This window comes from Chanodichthys erythropterus, chromosome 13, assembly GCF_024489055.1.
Source record: "Chanodichthys erythropterus isolate Z2021 chromosome 13, ASM2448905v1, whole genome shotgun sequence".
Lineage (NCBI taxonomy): Eukaryota > Metazoa > Chordata > Actinopteri > Cypriniformes > Xenocyprididae > Chanodichthys > Chanodichthys erythropterus.
This window is the reverse complement of record NC_090233.1, coordinates 29,775,415-29,798,113: the sequence shown is the minus strand read 5'-3', so window position 1 is coordinate 29,798,113 and position 22,699 is coordinate 29,775,415. Positions and strand designations below refer to the sequence as shown.

The 22,699-nt window shown below is 36.8% G+C and overlaps 1 protein-coding gene across 1 annotated transcript in view; it reads left to right on the top strand.

The window, feature by feature from the left end:
* Positions 1–21,934, top strand: part of zzef1 (zinc finger, ZZ-type with EF hand domain 1) — a 50,433-nt gene extending 28,499 nt beyond the window's left edge. Inside the window, exons 43-54 of the mRNA XM_067406757.1 lie at positions 2–234; positions 948–1,265; positions 1,511–1,611; positions 2,044–2,179; positions 3,073–3,432; positions 3,580–3,723; positions 3,813–3,981; positions 4,256–4,354; positions 8,286–8,451; positions 9,894–10,044; positions 14,422–14,493; positions 18,091–21,934. Of these exons, the coding sequence (XP_067262858.1) occupies positions 2–234; positions 948–1,265; positions 1,511–1,611; positions 2,044–2,179; positions 3,073–3,432; positions 3,580–3,723; positions 3,813–3,981; positions 4,256–4,354; positions 8,286–8,451; positions 9,894–10,044; positions 14,422–14,493; positions 18,091–18,171 (2,030 nt within the window). The 3' untranslated portion in view covers positions 18,172–21,934. The remainder of the gene's footprint in view (position 1; positions 235–947; positions 1,266–1,510; positions 1,612–2,043; positions 2,180–3,072; positions 3,433–3,579; positions 3,724–3,812; positions 3,982–4,255; positions 4,355–8,285; positions 8,452–9,893; positions 10,045–14,421; positions 14,494–18,090) is intronic.
* The last annotated feature ends 765 nt before the right edge of the window (positions 21,935–22,699 follow it).

Here is a 22,699-nt window from a genome sequence, read left to right as displayed (position 1 = left end):
GTGAAAGACTACCAGTTAGTCCAGGCGCATGAGAGCAGCTGCAGGAATGATGTGGAGTCTCATGAGGGACAGGCAGTGTCCCTAACCTCTGCCCACCTGAGCCGCTACCTGAAGAACTTCACCTCTATTGTGAGTCACCTGCTGCAGGTCGGGGTGGAGAGCAGCGCCCAAGATGCTGTGGAGGCCACCTGGGTGCTCTCTCTCGCTCTTAAAGGACTCTATAATACTCTAAAGGTATGCACCAGACGCCTGAACTGGGAAAAAAAAAACAATATTATAAAAATATACACGTGTGTGTGTGTGTGTGTGTGTGTGTGTGTGTGTATATATATATGTATATATGCATTTAACTACAGTAATTCATATATTCATATATATATATATATATACATATATATATATATATTCATATATATATTTATATATATATATATATATATATATATATATATATGAATATATGAATTACTGTAGTTAAATGCATTAAAAATGATCAAAGTGACAGTAAAGACTCTTGAAAAAGATTCTTGAGCAGCGAATATTAGAATGATTTCTGAAGGCTCATGTAACTGGAGTAATGGTGCTGAAAATACATCTTTGCCATTACAGAAATAAATTACATTTTTAAATATATTAAATTTGAAAACGGTTATTTTGAATTGTAATAGAATTACACCATATAACTGTTTTTACTTTATTGGCGAACATAAGGGACTTTCAAAAACATAAAATTATTTTAATGGGTTTACATAATGTTCATTTATTTAAAACCTTGCAAACATCTTTATAGTGATTTTGAAAGTAAATTCCTTTTGGTGTGATATTTTGTATCTAATTCGATGACATCTAATACAACATGTGGCTTTAGTTTCCAAATATGTTTTGCATTCATTATATAAGTGCACAACAAGTCATGAGTGTGTTTGTTGTGTTTTCCTCTCTTGCAGAAACACGGTGTGGATCAAGCCCAGGAGGCCATCCAAGGCTCCGGCCTGATGCAGCTCCTGGTCCGTAAGTGCAGCAAGGGCACAGGCTTCAGCAAGATGTGGCTTTTGCGAGACCTAGAGATCCTCTCCATCATGCTTTATTCCTCCAAACGAGAGATCCACTCCATGGCGGAGGACGCAGACACTGAGACAGATGGAGAAAAGGAGAGAGAGAAAGAGCATGACTCTGATCATTCCAGCTGCTGCGCTGATGATGCTGATCCAAACAGACCGGATCCACTGGAAGGACTGGATGAAGAGACAAAGATATGTTTCCAGGTTAGGCTTCAGGCACTCATCTTCTGTCAACTGTGGGCCTTTTTCAACTCCTTCTTGTGTTCTTCTCATATCTCTTCTAGCAGTGTAGTCTAGAATCTTCAGATTGATTGAGTGTTGTAATTGCTCATCACCAGCTGAACTAGAGAAAGAAAGGGAGCAGATAATTCACATTACTGGAATGTAGAAATAAATGAGTATGTAGAGGAACAATTATTAGAGCTCTGATATATTTGTCTTGCTCTTAGATTACCCATGATGCTCTTAATGCCCCACTGCACATCTTGAGAGCCATGTATGAGCTTCAGATGAAGAGGACAGACTCTTTCTTCCTTGAGGTGCAGAAAAGGTGACTTACACTTTGAATTATCATTTCAGTTATATAGTCAAGGTTTAAATTTGAGAATGAATAACCTCAAAAATGTGCATTCCCTTTGCAGAATCAGAAATAATATATGAAAAAATAAGAGACATTGTTTGACTGAAATTACACAAATCTTTTGGTTCTTAAAACCATGTTACCCCATTGCACATTAGTGACTTCTTGTTCAATAAGCATTCAGTGACCTGTTTATCATAAATCAAATATTATGAAAATATTGTTATTTAAAATAGCATCATCAATTTTTATCAATCCATCTTAATATCTACAAAGTGCTTGCAGATTCTGTGAGGGGTATGCAAACTTATGAGCAGAAGTGTAAAAAAAAATATTGTTACAATACAATAATCAGTTGTATAATTCTCAAATAATCCTTTTCTCTTAAATATCATCTCGAAGGTTTGACGGTGATGCTATAAAAACAGATGAGACAATTCGTACGCTGGCACAGAAGTGGCAACCATCTAAAAGACCTCGTTCTGAGGAAAGAAGCACCAAGGCTGTAGATACTGATATTATCATCGTGCCCTGTGTGGTAAGACTATTTTTAAAAATTGAACATAAATTTCCATTTTGTGTTCTAAAGTAAATTAAAGGGTTTGTTCAGCCAAAAATGAAAATTATCCCATAATTTACTCACCCTCAAGCCATCCTAGGTGTACATGACTTTCTTCTTTCAGTCAAACACAGTCAAAATTACAATAAAAGATATTCTAGCTCTTCCAAGCTTTACAATCGGAGTAAATAATAACCAGTATTTTGAAGCCCAAAAAAGTGCACCCATCCATCATAAAAGTAATCCATATGGCGGGTTAATATAGGTGTTTAATAAATGCCTTCTGAAGCGAAGCAATGCATTTTTGTAAGAAAAATATCCATAGGATAGAGCAAAACAAAATACTGGTAACAAATTAGAAGTCTAAAACGAGAGAAATGTCGGAGGAGCTTGAGTTTGTTGCCCAGCCCTATATGTTTGAACCGCGAGAGGTGTCTACTCTCACCTAAGCTTACACTATGCGTATATGCGTCATAAACCTGAACGCCACTCTATCGCGAACACACACATGGACGGATGTTTCCGGAAGCTAGTGATTATAGTCTATAAAGTTAGACATATGGATATTTTTCGTAACAAAAAAGCATCACTTTACTTTAGAAGGCCTAAATTAACCCCCTGGAGCCTTATGGTTTACTTTTATGATGGATAGATGCGCTTTTTTGGGCTTCAAAATATCAGCTACTATTCACTCCCATTATAAAGCTTGAAAGAGCCAGAATATTTTTAAATAAAATTCCAATTGTGTTTGACTGAAAGAAGAAAGTCATATACACCTAGGATGGCTTAAGGATGAGTAAATTATGGGATAATTTTCATTTTTGGTGAACTAGCCCTTTAAGTTTATTTACTCTACTTTCTTTGACCCTCAGTCTAAACCCACCCGTTGTGAACGAGCCACAGAAGAAACGAATGTCATCACGCAGAAACTCATCACCAACACCGAGAGCGACCTGCAGCTGAGTTACGCCAAACAGCGGCGGACCAAAAGCTCAGCTCTGTTGCATAAAGAGTTGGACGCCCGCAGTAACAAGGCAGTGCGACAGTACCTTTTCAAGGTGAACGAGGCCATTGCTATTCTGTACGCGCGTCATGTGTTGGCGACGCTGCTGGCCAACTGGCCCTCTGACACTCCCATCAGAGAGGAAGACCTTGAGCTGAGTGGAGCTTCTCACATGGCCTACATACTGGACATGCTCATGCAACTAGAGGAGAGACCGATGTGGGAGAAGGTGAGAAGGAGGAGTGTGTGGATTTGTAGTCAGGATCTAAAATGCCAAAGCTGTGAGTGAGTTGAGAAAATGTACAGGCCAGAAGTATTTCTTTCATGCAATGAAACTGTACTATTATAAATTTCTTCCTCACATGTTGGATCTCAGATCTTGCAGAAGGTTCTGAGGGGCTGCAGCCAGAGCATGCTGGGTAATCTGTCACTGACAGCATGTCAGTTTATGGAGGAGCCTGGGATGGCCGTGCAGGTCCGTGAGTCCAAGCATCCCTATGACAACAACACTAACTTTGAGGTATGAATTCCATTTTTTCTACTCAAATTTTACTTGATCATGGTTGAGTCTCTCTGGTCCACTCAGTGTCATCCTTTGCATTGTCTCAGGATAAGGTGCACATCCCTGGAGCGATCTTCCTGTCTGTGAAGTTCGACTCACGCTGTCACACAGAGGAAGGATGTGACGAGCTCCTTATGGCCAGCAGTAGTGACTTCCTTCAGGACCTGCACACTTTCAGTGGTTCTCACCAGAAATGGACGGACTTTGAGATTCCTGGTGAGAGTTTGAGAAAGTGGTTTGAGTGCTAGTGGTTTATAAATAATTCATAACAGACTTACATTTACTTGGTTTGGATTTATAGAATTGGTCTGTCATATAATTCAATCATAACAAGAGACTAAGTTTGCTTTAAAAAGTAGTACACAAATGGTTTGCTGTCAGCTAAACTGAAAGTGTAAAGAGGTCCAGTACTGATGTACATGCATTTTAACTTTAGGTACAATGACAAATGAACAGAATGTAAGAGTTATTTTTTCTCTTTCTCCTCTAGGGGACACTCTCTACTACAGGTTTATATCAGATATGAGTAACACGGAATGGGGCTACAAGTTCACTGTGACCGGTGGCCATCGAGGGCGGTTCCAGACTGGTATGCATTTGCAGTCATTTAATTAATAACTATCGATGTCTGTTAGCAATGTCCTCTAGCCACCCTGCTGTCATCATCTCCTTGTCTGGTTACTGTCCTCTACACTCCCTATTAAGGTAGGGCTGGGTATCGATAGAGATGTCCCGATTCAATCCGATTCCAATTCGTAAGATCTCAGTTCGATTCTATTTGAGATTTTCGATTAGGTTCAATAAATTCAATGATTAAGTTTTACTGGTACCACCACAACAAAAGTAATAAATGAATAAAATAGTTTTTTGTTGTTTTTGTTTTGACCCATGTATCCTTGTATTGTAATAAATAAGGTTATGAACCAAAATTTTAGATACCAGTGAAATTTAATTTCTCAATTCCAAAATTCTCAATTCCAATTTCAATACCACAGCTAAAACTACTAACTAACATAAACTTCATTCACAGTCATTAAAGGGTTAGTTCACCCAAAAATGAAAATTACACCCGTAAGACCTTCGCTCATCTTCGGAACACAAATTAAGATATTTTTGATGAAATCCAATGGCTCAGTGAGGCCTGTTTATACATGCATGAGATATGATGTACAATAAGCAATAAAACAGCCTATTAATCATGTTTAATTTTAATGGATACAAAAACTATAGATTATTAACAATAGATAGTTCAAAAATATTTAGGCTACAACTATACTTTTTTATTCTAAAAATATATTGATAAATGTGTAACGTAGTAGTGTTTCCCATTTGACTGTATATGTGATCATATTATTAAAACGTATGAATGGCTTATAATTTAAAAAAACACACAAACAACAGATAATTAACTTAAAACACAAAAACGGTTGACTCTTAAGCCTAATGGATCATGGCATTTCTGCAGAAAGACCTCAGTCATCCCTGAAAAATTGATTGATTGAAATGAATCTATATATAATATATCTATATATGATATATCTTTGAAAACTTATGAGCTCTCATAATTTATATTCTTTAATAATTAATACAAAGCATACAGTAAGTTTATTGCAAAGCCCATTTACAACACCCAACCTGAAAAGTAATCAAACTGACGTGACCACAGTAAAAAATATTCTATAAAACAAAGTATTTTAAAGTAAATTTGAGCTTCAATGATAAAATCAGAACGACTTGCAAAGATTCAACATTTATAGCAGATAAACACACCACATCATGACATAAATATTAAAGACAAGACAACTCACCGTTCTCCATCATTCTTGTTCTGTTGTCAAATGTCATAATGGAATAAATGCATGTTTATTTGACATTAAATGCCCAAACTGTGTCTTTAAGTAGCTATTTGTAACAACATGAACATGAATGAAATAATATTATCACATAATAAAGTCAAATGTGAACATTTTACAATACAGTTACATATTTATTAATCTATTTTCAAAATTAAAAAAGTTAAAAGTATTTGTGGCTGTGGGTCTGGCACTGCTGTTCTGAAACTGCTGGCACTGCGCTTCTGCAGCTAGATATATCTTCCTGTATCCGCCATGTTAAGCACTGAATGAATCATTTCACGTGGTACTCGAAATCTTTCAGTCTTTTAGGGATGTAATGTTGGTGTATCACTAGTTGATTTTCAGTTGTAAGCCTCATTTACACAGCAGTCTAAAAATCAGAGGGGGTCGGTGTGCACGGCCGTGTCTCTCAGCGTGTGGGAGCTTTAACAGCCCCAGAAACTCAACTTCCTGCTGAGTCAATGGCCCTGCCGACCCTCCGATCATAACTAGCACATTTAAAATGAATTAAGGCAGTCAGTAGGGTGGACTCTTGTGCTTTTGGCAGTGACCAGTGAGCTACTTCTCATGCTGAACGGAAAACGCAAAGCGACATATCACAAACGCTGACTGTGAAACCACTATGATTGTATTATATATTTGTCTAAATAAATTCAAAATAAAACACTAAAAACTAAAATCAATCATTTAAATACTGAATTTAGGCTTGTTGAGATTTATATTGTACAGTATAGAAAACTAACACTAAAAAAAAAAAAAAAAACTGAAATAAACTGTTAATTGAAATAAAAATAAATCTAAATTGAAATATTAAAAAAACCCAAAAATTAATAAAATTGATAAAAGCACATAAAATTAAATTAAACTAAAAGAGTCAAAATGAATATATAAAAATAAAAACTAACTCAAAATATTTATAAATACTATAATACTAAAATAATACTGTAAGATTGCATTTATTGGTGTTAAATTATTTGTGTTTTAAAGAATTAAAAATATGCAAAATTAGCATGAACACTTCAGTGTCCAATATCTACTTACAGTATATTGATAAATTATACAACGGATATCAACCGATACTGTACCAATATATTGTGCATCCCTACAGTTACGTTTATCCATTACAGAATTCTCTATTACAGAATCTCATCCACAACACAGACATTTTAGAACGTAGGCGCAACAGTCAAATACCCATATAGAGCATGTTTGCATAGGTAAACAATGTTCAAGCTCACTGGAATACTTAAACAAATTCTGTGTAAACTGGCTTTTAGTATGTAAACTTCTGAGCATATGATTGATCATGACTGTCAGTAGTGGGTCACGAGTCACACTGAACTCTTCTCCTGAGCCTTATCCACCTTTAATCAAAGAATTAATTGTGCACCTTGTGCTCTGTTTCTGATGTTATTATTCTATAATGGAATATCAAATGGGTTTCTCAGCCATGGAAGCAGCGCCTCATTTATGAGGTCTGCCAACTCATTGTTTTTTTTCACAGATGAGGCTTAAGAGGGTAAACAAGAGAAAGAAAACAGCCCCACGTGTGAATTTATATTCTTTTCGATTTGCAAGTTAAACTGGTCTTATTGTGCTTTAGTATGTAATGTTTGAGTTTTTAGTATGTAATGTTTGCTGTTTGAGTATAAAAAGGCCTGCAAAGTTACAAAGCAGAAAGGGGAAAGTTACTTTTAAAAGTAATGCATCACAATATTGTGTTATTCCCTTAAAAAGCAACTATTTGCATTGTTTAGTTACTTTTTGTGGAAAACACAAAAACTGCGTTACATTACTTTTTCTGATCTGGGCTGGGCTGTTTGTACTTACAACAACAAAAAGTTCTATTTTTGGCAAATGTAAAGGCCCTTTCACACCGACTGTGAATTGAATAAGCCTCAGGCTGAAGGAAATGCAAATTCACACCTGTACAGTAGAGGGCACAGTTCAAACAAACAAACCTTTCAGCTGTGCTTCTATTCTGGAATACAGAAGAAAAGGATGCTGGAGAAGAAGTAAATGATTAAATGTATGCTCACATTTAGTCTAGAACTAGTCTAGAAAAACCATCATGTTTAAACTGCGCACACGATTTCTCTCAACATGGGGGCAGGAGAGGTGTCAGTCAATAAATGGGAAAACAAAGTAACTTGCATTACTTATTTGAAAAAGTAACTCCGATATTTTGTTGTAAATTTAAAAAGAAATGCATTAATAGTTACTTGGAAAAAAAGTAATCTCGCGTTACTTGTAATGCGTTCGTTTTCTTCAGGGAACGTACATGTCGCAATATTCCTCATTTAAATAATTCCTGCCAAAGGGATGACGCCTGATTGAGTTGCGTTAGTAATATGTTGTCAGACTGAGGTCATAGTTACAGTAGTGTTTACCGACCAATCATGTCAGACTTGGGCCGGCTGACCAATCAGAGTAGACTGCTTTTCAGAAGGCGGGTTTTAAAGAAACTGAAACTAAAACAGAGAGTTGAGACACTGGGTTAAAACAGGTGCTGCAACAATGTAAATTATAAGGGAAAAAAGTGGGGGGTTTTTTAACATTAATTGACGTATTGTAGTAGACATATACTCAATGACGAAATTGTAAATAAGCATAATAGGAACTTGTTAACTAATAAGTTACATTTATGTTTTTGAATCTGAACAGGTTTTGAGATCCTGAAGCAGATGCTGGCAGATGAACAAGCCCTCACTCACCTCCCGCTGGCTGACATCTGGGAGTGGCAGGTGGGCGTGGCTTGTCGGCAAACAGGAAACCAGAGGCTGAAAGCCATTCACCTGCTGCTGCGGCTCCTGCAGTGTCCGTCTCAATGGTGTGTCCCTTCTTACCTTTCTGATAGGTCTTTTTAAAAGCTGACAGCATTTATTAAACCTAACAAAAGGCAGCCGCATCATCCTGCAATGCTTTATAGTCGTCCCAGTACTCAGAAGAGATGAGGCAGCAACTTCCTTTCAGAACCTGGTTCTGTCAGGTCAGTTCTGCACTCTGTGGATGGCAGGTCCAACTTGGCCCAGTTTACCAATCCTCAAGTGAGCTTATCTTCCTCTCGAACTGCAACTTTTTTCCTGTTTCTGAAAAGCAACGAGTTTAGAAATGCTTTTGAAAATGTAATCGAGTGGCCGACTTTTTTAAGCACACACATATTGTATATAATCTTTTTGGCGGTTTTCCTCAAAACTACTTCTTGAGTGCTTCATATTAACGTCAGCTCATTCTTGTGTTTTGTTTTGGTGAGCATCCAGATTTACACAGCTTTTGCATAACGTATCTGACAGTGGCTTTCTGCCTTCATTGTTCCCATGGCAACAAGGTCACATGTCAGGTTGATTTGCATAATTTCCATGGTGTTTGGACACAGTTACATCATCATCATCAGCAGAGAGACAGTGTATGAGAGAAATAGAGACATGGACCTGTGGTGTCAGATCAGTTAGCAAGGTTGAGGAATAGCCCATGCAAATGACCACATGCTTGCCACAAGGGGAACAATAATTGGGCAAATGAGATGGCCACATAGTTCAAATATGAGTAATGATAAAGTCAAGTTAGTTTAGGCCCTGTTTACACCTGGTATATTAAGAAATGTTTTTGTTGATCGTATCACAAGTGGATGATGCTAAATACAGGTGTAAACGAGGTCTAAAACATTTTGAGCTTGTCCACTTTCGACCACTTCCAGAGGTAGTCGAAAACTCATTTGACCGGATTGCTTTCATAGTGTAAACGCTCAATGTGTTCAAACAACCACAAATGACTGCCTATTCTCCGCCTACTGACGGAAATTATGAGAAGCGCACTAGCCAGATGGGATTTAAACTTGAAAATCGACTGAAGACCCAAGTTTGGTTTGAAGGCGAAAAATGTACCAAGCACAATGTTCTCTAACCGTTCCTGATTTCTAACATGCAATCACAGAGTTGGCGTGGTCTTGCATCTGTCAGAGCAGAAATGAAAACTTCTGCTCTCAGTGTGTTTTCCGTTGTCTTCGGTCGCGTTCGTATGTAAATTGAGTGAGCTTATTTCGTCCATTGCCTCGAAAGATCTGAAAAAGCCCATAGATGCTCCCCTCGAAGAAATCAGAACAGGGGTAGTCAAAAGTGGACAAAAGACATGGATTAAAACACCAGGTGTAAACGGTAATGTGTCTCCCGCTTCTACTTTTGATCCGATCGAACAAAGCGCATCTTAAATAACTAGTCTAAACAGGGCCTTAGTGTAATGACCTCACGTTTTGATTGTTGTGTTTTAACACAGGGGTTGTGACCTTACACTTCTGCGGCCACTGTGGCAGCTCTTCACTACTATGGAAAGTGGTTTGAGTCAGGACCCCACCAGCATCACGGTCCTCCTTCCTCTCCATCGCGCTCTCACCGAGCTCTTTTTCATCGCTGAAGCAAAGGCCATGGTGAGTGACCATCTTCTTCCTCTTTTCTCAAGCAGCAAATAGTGACAGCAAATACACGTATAATGTTATTTCTGTTTCAAATAAATACTGTTTGTTTGAATTTTCTATCTATCAAAGAATCCTGAAAAAAGTATCACAGCTTCCAAAAAAATATTAAGAAGCACAACTGTTTTCAACATTGATAATAATAATAATAATAAATGTTTTTTTTGAGCAGCAAATCAGCATATTAGACTGATTTCTGAAGGATCATGTGACACTGAAGACTGGAGTAATGATGCTAAAAAATTCAGCTTTGCATCACAGGAATAAATTACATTTTACTATATATTAAAAACAGAAAACAGTTGATATCAGATGATAACATCAGTAATATTTTTGTATAGTTTCATTTAAGATGCATCATTTGTCTGCATCTTTGATTCTTAATCTTTATTTCATCATTTATTTTGGCATGAGTTTAGGGTTATACTTGTGTAACAGACGTGACTTGTTCTTCAGACAGTAATGATAAAACAGTGACAAATGTGTCCCCTTAAAAAAATTCTAGATGCCCAGTTAAGTTATTTATCCTGGCAATGGCTGTCCTGACAGTTGCTTTTTATGGAACATTTATATTGAATTCTGGGAGGCGTCCAGGTGATGTACAAGTAATTGTTTTGTGCTGTCATAAGGAAATAGTTCTGTGATGATATGTGAAAAACTGGACTGGAGAGCATAAGGTTTTTATTGTCATGTTTAATGTCAGATTTTATTCGGTCTGAATCATGCCAGGGTCTGAGAGTGTCTGTAAAGGGAGCTGCACTAAAATGAGTCTTCAACTCATACCCGTATGATTTACTGTTTCTCTCATATCCACCTGCGCAACTGTCTATTGAGTGTTTATGTGTCTCAATCCCAGAGTTACAGCATTTGTATGCTGTACAAGCCTGCCATTAGCCTTAATGACCACATGTTTTGCATGTGAGTCTGCAAGACTTGATAAACCGTCATTATGGCTGTTCGTAATGCATGTCCTGTTTACCAATGGAGGATCCTCAGCTCAATAATGTAACTACTATGTTACGCTAAAGTTTGACAACCACAAAGTGTCCAAACACTTAATTCTAAACATACCTGTTTTATAATTTGGATTGTAATGGGGAAATGTTTCACTTAGCAAGTGTTTTGCTATAATTCTTAAAAAAAAAATCCACTCGTTTTGATATTTTTGTTATATTATGCAAGGAAACGATTATACACGTGGTAGAGACAAAAGCGGGCACTAGGGGGCACTAAGACACCTCCTTGTATTCAAAGTAAGCCAAAATGTTCTTCAAGAACACAGTATTGTCACACGCACACAGTTCAGAGAGACACACAAACATTATGAACATATGCGGTACATGATATTTATAGATATAAACAGCCACGTCATGTAAAACCTCTACCATGCCTGAGTGAATGGCTCTCTTTCTTTGAGCCTGTGAATGGGAGGAAAGTTTTTTGACAATGCTCTTTCATCACTGACACATAATCCTTTAACAGCCAAGTTGGACACGAATATGAAGTGGTTTGTTTTTGTGTGTGTGTGTATGAATGAAAAATGTTTAAGTGAGCATTAGTGTTGAGGACTGACAGGCAAATGGATGAAGTGAGTGTTGAGTGGTTACACCAGTAGACACTCAACACTGTTTGGCCTCATTATGAAGAGCCTTAATCTCTCCCACAACCGCTGCACTTCTCAGAACTGACCGTAAAGAGTTCAAAGCTCTCAGCAGCAAGATGATTATAACTGATCTGTTGTTTATTTTCAGTAAGGCAATGCTAAAAAAATGGGATTAGAACACTGAACTAATGGGAGATTGTATTTGCAAGAGAGTTTCAGCATGTGAATACTCATCTGATGCATCGTTTGAGTCGGAAATGAGACGGAAAGAAGAAAAAAACAGATAAGACGTTCAGACTTGCTCTGTCTTCCTCTCCTGTAAGTGTAGTAAGACTCATTTCTGCGGGATGACAAAAACCCCTCTTTCACAGAGGAAGTGGTTTCGAATGTGTTCTGACATGACAAAAGCTGCAGCCTCTCCACAGTCTACATAGAGTTCTGTTGAGAAGTGCTTATATGTCTAGATGCTGTTCATCTGGGTGTAGAAGTGGAGTGCGATCTGAACGGCTTCTGTTAACCCAAGCATTGATGGCACTCTATTCATAACTCCTCCCATTAAAGTCATCAACGCTGAGCTCTCAGTAAGGGTGTTGTTTGAAATGGTTAAAGAGACTGAACATATCGCCATGGATGTATTTTAGTTTTTAAAATGTTTTTATGTAGAAAAGCAATTTATTTACTTAAGTAATGTTTTATTTTTATTTTGGTACATTCTTCCAGCATGCCTAACGAATAGAGAGATATGAAAAAATAATATTGTGAAATGTTAATACAGTTTAAAATTAATCCTTTTTTTTTTATCTGTCTATTTTTTTTTTAAATAAGACCCTTCCAAAAGTAGAGTAAAAAAAAAAAAAACTCTTACTTGAAATTAATTTGCTGCATATCCAAAAAAGGATTACACGCTGAGATACTAGCAATCTTCTTTTTATTACAAGTGCAAAAAATAAGTGCTCAGTTCATTTAAAAATCAGCAGTTCTAGTTGAGTTAAAGTATTGAGTTTTTTTACTCTTTTTGGAAGGGCTTTATTGTATCTTGGAATCATGTGAATTGAAAAGTGTGCAAGATCCTATTCTTTTTAAAAATTCAAGCATATATTTTAAAATGTAATTTATTTCTGTGATGGCAAAGCTGAAATTTCAGCAGCCATTACTTTGGTCTTCAGCACCTTTTGTGCTGTACTTGTTCAGTTTCCCATTTGTTATTAGCATTCTCATTTCTAGCGTAGCGTGCCATCTGTAGTTCATGAACACATTTTAACAATCTATATGGCTAATTCCTACCAATTGGTGCATGAGTATGCATTATCCTTATCAACCTCGTGTGCTGTGTTTATCGTATTGTCATAATACAAAGTTTACCTTGATGTGAACTGACTTCTTATAGGTTTTTTTAACAGAATACTTTTTTAAAGGGATAGTTCACCCAAAAATGAAAATTCTGTCATCATTTACTCACCCCCAAGTTGTTACAAACCTGTATGAATTTGTTTGTTCTGCTGAATTTAAAGGAAGATATTTGGAAGAATGTTTGTAACCAAGCAGATTTCGCCCCCCATTTACTACCATAGTAGGAAAAATAAATACTATGGTCAATGGGGGGGGCAAGATCTGCTTGGTTATAAACATTCTTCCAAATATCTTCCTTTTTTTTCAGTTGTTCAGTATTGAAAATAGGCTTTTACAACTTTTCTGCCGTACCATGGGAGCAGCAGACACAATGATATTACACAGTGCCTGAAATAGGCTAACTTCCGTCAACATAACCAACATGACCACCTGTTTGCACAGGGAGCGTGCCTTGCAACCATGGAGACATTTGTGAGAGACAATTCAGAAGATATTTTCAGGCGCTGCGTAATATCATTGCACCTGCTGCACCCATGGTATGGCAGCAAAATGCCTTGATTATTACGCCGGAATGAGAGTATAGTTCCTAGCCATATTGGCCTAGAAAATCGCAACTTTTCATTTTCCGTCGGTCTTAGTTCACGATGTAACTACAAAAGAGTGAAGTTTTAAACAGGAAAAATATCGAAAGTCTTTGGTCATTTTTGAGCGAGATGCTAACTGTCTAATCAGATTCAATGAACTATGCTAAGCTATGCTAAAAGTGCTACCGCCAGACCTGGAGTTCGGCTGAATGGATTCGAAAACGGTAAAACTCAACTGTTTAACTGTAGGGGAGCTGGAAAATGAGCCTATTTTCAAAAATAGTGGCGTGTTCCTTTAACAAACACGTGTGAGTCTGTACTACTTTACTGTATTGCTATGCCTACTTTACATAACATGTTTAAAAGGGCTTTACAGTTCCTAGGTTCCACCATGCTTCCTCAAAAGTTCCCTGGAGATTATGCATAACACAAAAATGGGCTCTAGACTTTGATCAATGTGAAATACCTGGAAGAGAGCAAATACTCCTACCTCAGGAAATTAGATAGCAGAGGCATGGCTGATTTAGATGGTGTCTGGTTTGATTCAGAGTCATGTCATCATCAGCATGGTGCTGTTCCAAACCCCAGATTAACAGCTCATGTGGGCCAGTCTATGGTGAATAACAGTATAGTCTAACTGGCCTTGAATTGAACTGGCTTCGCATCAGATTGCTCTCCTTGCAAGTGCTATAGAATAAATTCAGCAATTTTTGCAGCTTTTCTATATCAGATATGTCATATTTATATTGTGGGTGAATACTGAAGCTGGTATGTGTCTTTTCATTTGTCCATCAGGAGCAGGATGTTCTGCAAGAGTACCTTCTTGCTCTCACCACCAATGAACAGCTGGTAGTGCGCACTGCACAGGTAAGAAAACCACACTCCCTATTGTGTTTATAGATTTTTTTTTATATATATATATATATATATATTTTTTTTTTAACAGGTTAGTCCCCACTGATATTTAAATCAAGAGCAGACAACATAAAAGCACTAGCTGAAATATATAATTACAATAATAATAAAAAAAAGGTCAGGTAGGATGGAAATTATCAGTGATTCAGATTATCATTGAAATTCCTACATAACAATGGTTTAAACTCATTCAGTGTAATTGGATTTTGAAGCTTGAGGAGAGTTTGTAAGCTGTTCCCAGATAATAAAAATTGTTTTGTATACAAACAATTAAATTACACTCAAGGAAGTTTTTATAATAATAAAGTTAACTTTACAATTACATAATTATATTTATACTCCAATCAGTTTTTTTTTTAAATATAAACATTTAAGTGATGGCTGTCATAAAAAACTTGACGGATTTATTCAAACATGCATTAAATATTGAAGAATATTTAAAATGATAAAATATGTAATATGGTGCATATATTTAGCAAAATGCTCCTCTAGAGTTCATTCAAAGTCTTTTTTTATTTTTAATTTTTCTAGCTGGCTAATTTCTGAGGGAAATGTGACGTTACGTGACATTGTTTACAAGCTGTTTTATTGACGTTTTTTTGCGGTCGAAACACTTATTGAACGATTACATGAGACATGATACGGATTTAGGTAATTTGTACTGTATCTTTTAATGTACCTTTGAGTGTTCATTCATGTTTATTTCACACTGTGTAACTTGTTTTTAAGCGGAGGAGACGATCAGTTCACGTGTGCTTTGCGCTAACGCTTCTCTTGATCTGAGACGCTACAGCGATTCTGTCACGCCACATTAAAGAGCGCCAAACTTTTTTCTTTCTTTTTTTTTTTTTACTTCGTAATAAAATGGACAGAATTTGAAATCTGAGACTTTGTTTCATATCAAAAGAAACAAATCTTATTTATTGGATGGAACACTCAAAAAAATAACTCTTTGAACGAACATAAAAAAATCATGGAAAGGATATCCACATGATTAAGTTGCTTTATTTCAGCATTATGCAATTCTGTTATTCCAATTTAATGTACTTACGTTGGGTCAACTTAATTTATTAAGGTTGATTCAACTTATTTACCATGGTTGGGCACAGCTTAATTTAATAGTGTCAGCCCAACTAATTTGCAATGTTTTGGAAAATAAATAAAAAGCAATAAATAAATAAATAAAAAATAAATTGTTTTCATATACATTGATTTTTACAATTAATTCTTCTTGTTTAATTTTGTGATGTTCTGTGTTAGAAATCTAGATGTGATACTGGATTCATCCTAAATTGCTTTAACCAAAAACATTGTAAAGCCTAAATTGATCATAAGTCCATTGGTGGCAATGGTTTTACAATCATCATAGGCTTACAATGCTTTTGGAAATGCAACCCAGAGCACTACCACAGTGATTACTTTCTTATTAAAGTAATTTGAAAGTTTGTCAGCAGGTCCTCAACCCAAGCACAAGTGCAACAATTCACCACAATGGTAACCCTAAAACTATTAATTAACAGAAACTTTTAAATACCAACATAATAGAACAGTAAACATTAAAAAGTCTTTCCATTTTCTCATCTTCCTAAAAACTGCTTAAAATAACACTTTATTTCAACATTTACACTCCTAGTTCAGCCCCTTTGCAAAGCATGATGGGAAGTTGAGTCCTGGTTGGGTTAACTTGATTTAAACATGTTATTCCAATATGAAAACATCAAGTTAAGTCAAAGAGTAATCGTTTCGAGTCAATTTAACATGAATCAATCATATTTAAACCAGAAACCTGATACAATGGTGTTGAATCAAAATAAATTGTTTAAATAAACTGAACAGAATCAAAAATCTTTTTTTGAGTGAAGGTGCCCTACAATGTTCCATTTATTCATCAACTGAAAACAGGATAGACTAATAGTTTCTTGGAATTTAAGAATCGATATCAGTTCGTAAAAATGAAAATCGATTAAAATCAAGAAATTTATATTTTTTACCCAGCCCTAATGTCCAGTGAACATATGCCATAAACACCACATTTGTAACATTAAAAATTAGGTAAGCAAAATGATGGTCTTGCCTTGTAAATAAATATTGACTGTCAATTTAACTTGTTAATTTACTACATTTAATTATTTAAACAAAAACTTTATGTGAGTAGCGTGAGTACCATAGATTGGCTAATTGTATTAATTAGCATATCATGTAATTCTGTAATATTTTTAATCAATATATACAGTATATACCAATGAATCATTTGACATATAATAAGAGAAAGATAACAGACCTTTTTATACAATATACAGTGAGTTAGTCAGAGTTGTGCAGTTGATGAAGACAAAACTGATGCACCCATCTTCAAATGAGTACATCTACAGTATAACAGGAGCCACATTGTGTTTTCAGTTGCATTGGTTCACTGCTTAAAGTAAGATGTGGCAGAACCTAGTGCATTAACGTGTGCCATAAAGCTGCTAATTCACAGGAAGGACAGGAAACCACAGCACAGTGTAAAGGTGAATGTTTTTCAAATGGCTCTGATGGATGGCTGCATTAAATGTCCCACCATATGTTGATAAGGAATAATGATCCTTTAATGTCTAATGATGTGTAAAGCTTGTTTTATTAGCACAACTTGATGACTGACAGTCATTGTACAGAATGGATACTTGATGAAAAATTAATGAAAGTGTGTTTTATTATTACTATACAGTAGAGATCACATTTGTTCATTTATGCTGCTTCTGTTGCAGTAACATTCGTTTTAGTACAGGTTCATAAATGCAATTTGAGAAAACACTTCTCTAAATTTGAGTTCTCTGAAAGTAAGAGTTTACGACCTTTGTTCACATGCTGTAGATAGATAATGGCGACAAATAGTGACAAAATTGCCTTTGGTGAAATAAATATTTGCGCTCCTCATCACATGATGGCTCTAACCAAACATTATGCTAAAACAGTAGAAAGGATATTGATAAAAACACCTGTGTGTTTCCATCATCCATACACGTGTGTGTGCAAGAGTGTGTTTGTGTGTGGGCTGGGGGCAACTCTGTTGCTTTTAGTCATTAACCCCATTATCGTGTTGGGTGTGGCGCAGGCTCATCTCCGCCACAGGGGTGGCTAAAGGACCGCATTGTGTGTGTGTAGGACGGGATTAATGCTCTGTATTTATCTTCTCCCTTGCACCTTTTTAGCTTCAATGGAAAAAAACCAACGCGCTTGTAATATTCATGACAGCCAAACAAGTGGTTTTATGTTGTTAAGCAAATAGTGTTTTTGTGCCAAAAAAGTTTTAATTGGGTTGAGCAGTGGCATATTTGAAGTGTGATAATTGTATGTTTGTGTGGGGGTGTTTTTGCTGCTCTGAGGGCCACAGGTGTGTGAAACGGTTTGATAAATTACCCACAATGTTTTGCTTAATGGTTTTATTCTCTTTCTCTCCCTCCCTCTCGTTCTCTCTGATGTTTTCTGCCTTTTTTGCCCCCCACTTTTTCTTTCTCCTCCTGTACTCACTTTTCTTTATATTGTTCTTTCCTCTGTTTTATTGCACAGGCGCTGAAGAACATCGCAGCCATCAGCCTGGCCATTAATTACCCAAATAAATCCACTAAGCTGCTCAACCTGTCCCCATGAAGGAAGGATGAAAGAGAGATGGAGATGAGAGAAGGGAAGCTTGCCAGAGCCCCATGGGTACGGCCTTCTGCGCTCGACGGCTGCGGCGCGAACGGGCCACATACGTCTTCCAGAAAAACCCACCCCTTCGCTGTTAAATCACAAAGTGAGGGGCACATTGATGTTTCGTGTCTCTTCGTAATCATAAAAAAGTTTCCTTTTGAAATGATGGGCGAAGGATATTTTGTTTTTTGGGCTCGCCTCGTCTGTTTTACTTCTGCTTTAACAGTGAGAGTTTAGTGGGCTGTGCCAAATTTGTTTCTCACCCATAAACACGTGTTTCTCTCTTCACTCCTTCATTTTCTTTTTCGTAAAAGCCACCGTGGGCAAGACAATCGATCAAAGTGAAAGCAGGTCACCTTTCCCTGCCTCACACACTCTCCCCGGACACGTCGCCTAAAAATACGAAGCTCCCGCCGCAGTCTCATCCTTCAAAGTGGCCCGAGACTACATATATACGACTCACGATATATCGATATCTATCCAAAACCACAGGGCCTTGTCTCTGTTTACCCTCAGTGGATACTGATGAGCTGATGTTTGTTCAGTACTAGCAGTTACACTTGAAAACCACATGCTTCTAGACAAATACTAGCTGATGTTTGCGACTAAAAGAGTTTGATGTGCCATTTGAGTACAAAAGGCCTTAAGAGAGCAGCTTTCGACTGGTGGTGGGCCAGTTAACAAAGCTATAAAATGTCCTAGTAAGCGGAATGTCAGCAGTTGTGTCTTACATTGTCCCGTCCTAGATTCTCAACTCACTCGGTAGTGCAGCATACCATCAGGAAATGTAGAGCACTATGTACAGAAATATCACTTTATGTTGTGCTGCATGCAACACTGGACTGAATGTCATGATGTCCGTTACTGTTAGGGGATATCGGTTGGTGTTTTCTAGTTCTGTTTTGTAATATTACTGCAGTTGGAGGTGATCTTAAGTGTTTGATCTGTTGACTGATACACAGTTGCGAGTTTAGCGGATGGTCAAATGGTGCATAACATCATCCATCGAAGCTTCATCCATTTCCTTCTAATCTAGCGATTAAGTCTCGCCAGTATTTTAACTGTGGTGACATGGATACGGTTATGGAAGTTGGGGTTGCTTTAAAAAATATATATTTATTATTATCATTACAGGGACATTATAATAGGGTGAATCTTGAGTGAAGCATTTGATTGGCTAATAGAGAGTGATGCTGTTTTGCAGGTCAGGTTCTTAGTTCTAATCAGTGTTTATTTAAATAGTTATTGTATTAATTGTGATTTTTGCCCTGTAGTCAAGTGTTTCTATTTTTTATGAAATATCGGAGTAGTCATTTAGGAATTTCTTTTGTTTGTTTGTTCTTGACAGGGGTATTCAGGTCTGTGATTTTTATTTCTGATTGATTTCATTTTAGTTGGAAAGGGATTGAGATGGATAGTTATTTATGCCAAAGAATCATTGTTTGAAAAAGAAGCATCAAATGCACAGAAATGTTTATTTATCTTCCGGAAGGAGGCTCTTATATTGAGGTTGTTGTTGGTGGTGGTGGTGGTGGTGGTGGTGTTATAATAGAAAAGAAGGTTAAACTGTAGGGCTCCAACGACGGACACAGATCCTTTAGTCGTCAATGTTTTTGTTTACATACGTACTAGCATGGAGCACTGGCTACGTTTGGTGGCCCTGTTCAGCCTCAGTTCGGGTTGGTTTCAAAATGTCTGCCAGGAAAACTTCCTGTCTCTATAAAGCCTCAGATATTAACAAACGATGTGCCTATGTTTAAAATGAAGCAATCTTAATTTAATCTTCATATCATTGTAAAAGTCCTTTCTTCAACTATATTTTTAAAGAAAATTATATAGTTTAATTTGGAGCATTTTCTATCTATTTTATTTTTATGAATGTTTTTTTTTTTTTTTTTTTTTCTCTGAGTTCATGGCTTCAATTGCTTTGAATTTGACATGAATGTATATAGTTGTGAATATGGACAATTCCATAATTGATATGAAAAATGTTTTTCATGTCAGCCCTCCATGTTAAAGAAAACTCAGAACAATGTACTATATTGTTGTAAGTTTACACTTGATCCTTTTGAATTGATTTGCTATGTCACGCAAAAAAAAAAAAAAAAGAAAAAGAAAAAAATTGCTTTGGGTTGATTGCTCATTTGTTTTTAATTAAAAAAGCAAGATATGCAAATTCATGTGCCTAGGGTTTCCTCTTTTACAGCATGTTTTATTTTAGTTTAGGCAATTCGTCTTTTGTAAATTTAAGTTTTATAATATATACCATAAAACATTAATTAAATACATAAATTTTTTAGCAAAATTGTATTTTATCTTACTTAATTTTGGAGTGATTATAATGTATTTTAGTTTGTTTTTCCCATTTATGCTAGTATTGATTTTTATTTCAGTTAAATAAAAAAAAATAAACTTTTTAATTTTCGTTAACGGTGATAACAATACACTGAGCTGACTGAAGAACATTCTGTTTATCCACTTGGATTTGTAAAATTCACTTCAATTTGTTTTTCTACTGTAAATTTTCCTTACCTATTTCACTTTCTTTTGAAATTATAAACCCATTTAACCTTTAAGTTAAAATCACAAAATTTTCCATGAAGTATTTAAGCTTAATTTTATAGCCATACTTCTTGCATAAGGTTTTTGTCGCTTTGATCTTCAAAACCTTTTTCATATTAAATTCCATATAATTTTTGCAGCTGTTAAAGGTGCAGTAGCTGATCTGAGAAATGCTAGCATTAGCCTGCTAGCATTGAAAGCATACGATCCCACCCTCCTTGCGAATCGCCGTCTAAAGCCACGCCTCCTCCAAAACACATGAATGCACACACACACACACACACACACACACACACACAGCTGCTCTCGGCAAAGTGTCACAAGAGACTGCGTTAAACTACCTCATGTCTCAAAGCACATACCATTACAATAATAGTGAACATAAACAACTTAGAGAGCTTGTACCTGACTGCTGCAGATTAATTTTGGTGTTGATACTGTTGACATGGATACGCATAATTTCGAGTCTGACTGAAGAGCTCCGGTTAGAACGTCACAGGTTGCCATCTCTTAATTATGGTAGTTTGGGTGAGAACGCAGCATAACCTCGTTGTTTTGATTCGGTAGGAACTGTAAAAGGTGGCTGCTGTTTGTTTGCAGTGCTCCATGGCTGAGGGCTGTCTGTATAAACTGCATATCATGAAGCACGCTTGATGTGTGTGCGAACAGGGTGCACGAGGGTATTTAAAAACACACGTTTACAGGCAGGTAGGAGATTGTATTATTTCATTTGGACCAAATGTAATAATTCAATGAATATTTTATGGTCCTACACCTTCCACAGATGATTTATATAAATACATTTAAACCGTTTAACATAGTGATTGCCTTCAGGATATGAGGAGACTTTCAACCAGTATTAAAAAAAATGTTTCTGAGAATCGCCTATTGCACTTTTAAATAAAAGCCATCACATTTCTCATGTACTAAGACACATTTTCCCCATGCTGAAAGGATCGATTCCTCTCCAACTGCCTTACATTTGAAGACTGAAGCCTTGAATGTGGCTTGCTACTGAAAGTTATACTAAATTACACATAATCCAGTTTTTATGAAACTTGACTCTAACTTCAATAAAATGTAACATTTATAAGTCCATTAAAACATCCAGCCAACATAAAGTTTTTGTGTTCTTTTCCCCATTCCCTTTTGAATATTAACACCATTTCCAGCATCCTGATCCAATTGAACACAGACAGCAAAGGTGTCTGAGGTCTCATGTCTATATGTTTGTGTTTTGACTTGGCAAACACATGGACCCTCCCTTTAGTACTACAAATAGTCCATCCCATGTCAGCATTTTCTTCCCTCCTAGAATGTAAACCATCTGCTGTTTTATTGTAACTGTTCGCCTAAATATAGGCTCTCGCTTTCAAACAAACACACATGCACGGTGGACCCGTGAAAAAGCCGCACCCTGGCTTTTGAATTAAACTCATCTTCACAAAAAAATATGGACAACTTTACCTCATAGTACCACCAGCATTTCTCTCTGCCTCCTTCTTACTCTCCATTCACAGAAACACTGAATGACGGACATGTCACTGGTGATGGTGTTGGTGGTGATTGTGCTGGAGAAGACAGTGATGATTCAGAGGCACTCGAAACTGAAACATCCCCCTCATTCCCTGTGAGTCAGCTCTCCTCACACCCCCCCACCCACCTCCTCTCCAGCTCCCTGCCTTCCTACGAGCTGGACACCAGCAGTGAGACCCTACAGCTGCGACTACAGAGGAGGGGGTGATGATGAAGTCATCCGGTGGGAATGTGAGGCAGTGGGTTTGAAGAAGTATAAATAGTCTGTGACACCGGGATGGCGCGAAACTTGCTCTTCACACCTACCTCTGATATGGGAAAAAGGGAGAAGGGGAAAAGAGAGAGCGAAGTGAAAAACGGAGTAACTGATAATCTGTAGATGTGCTGG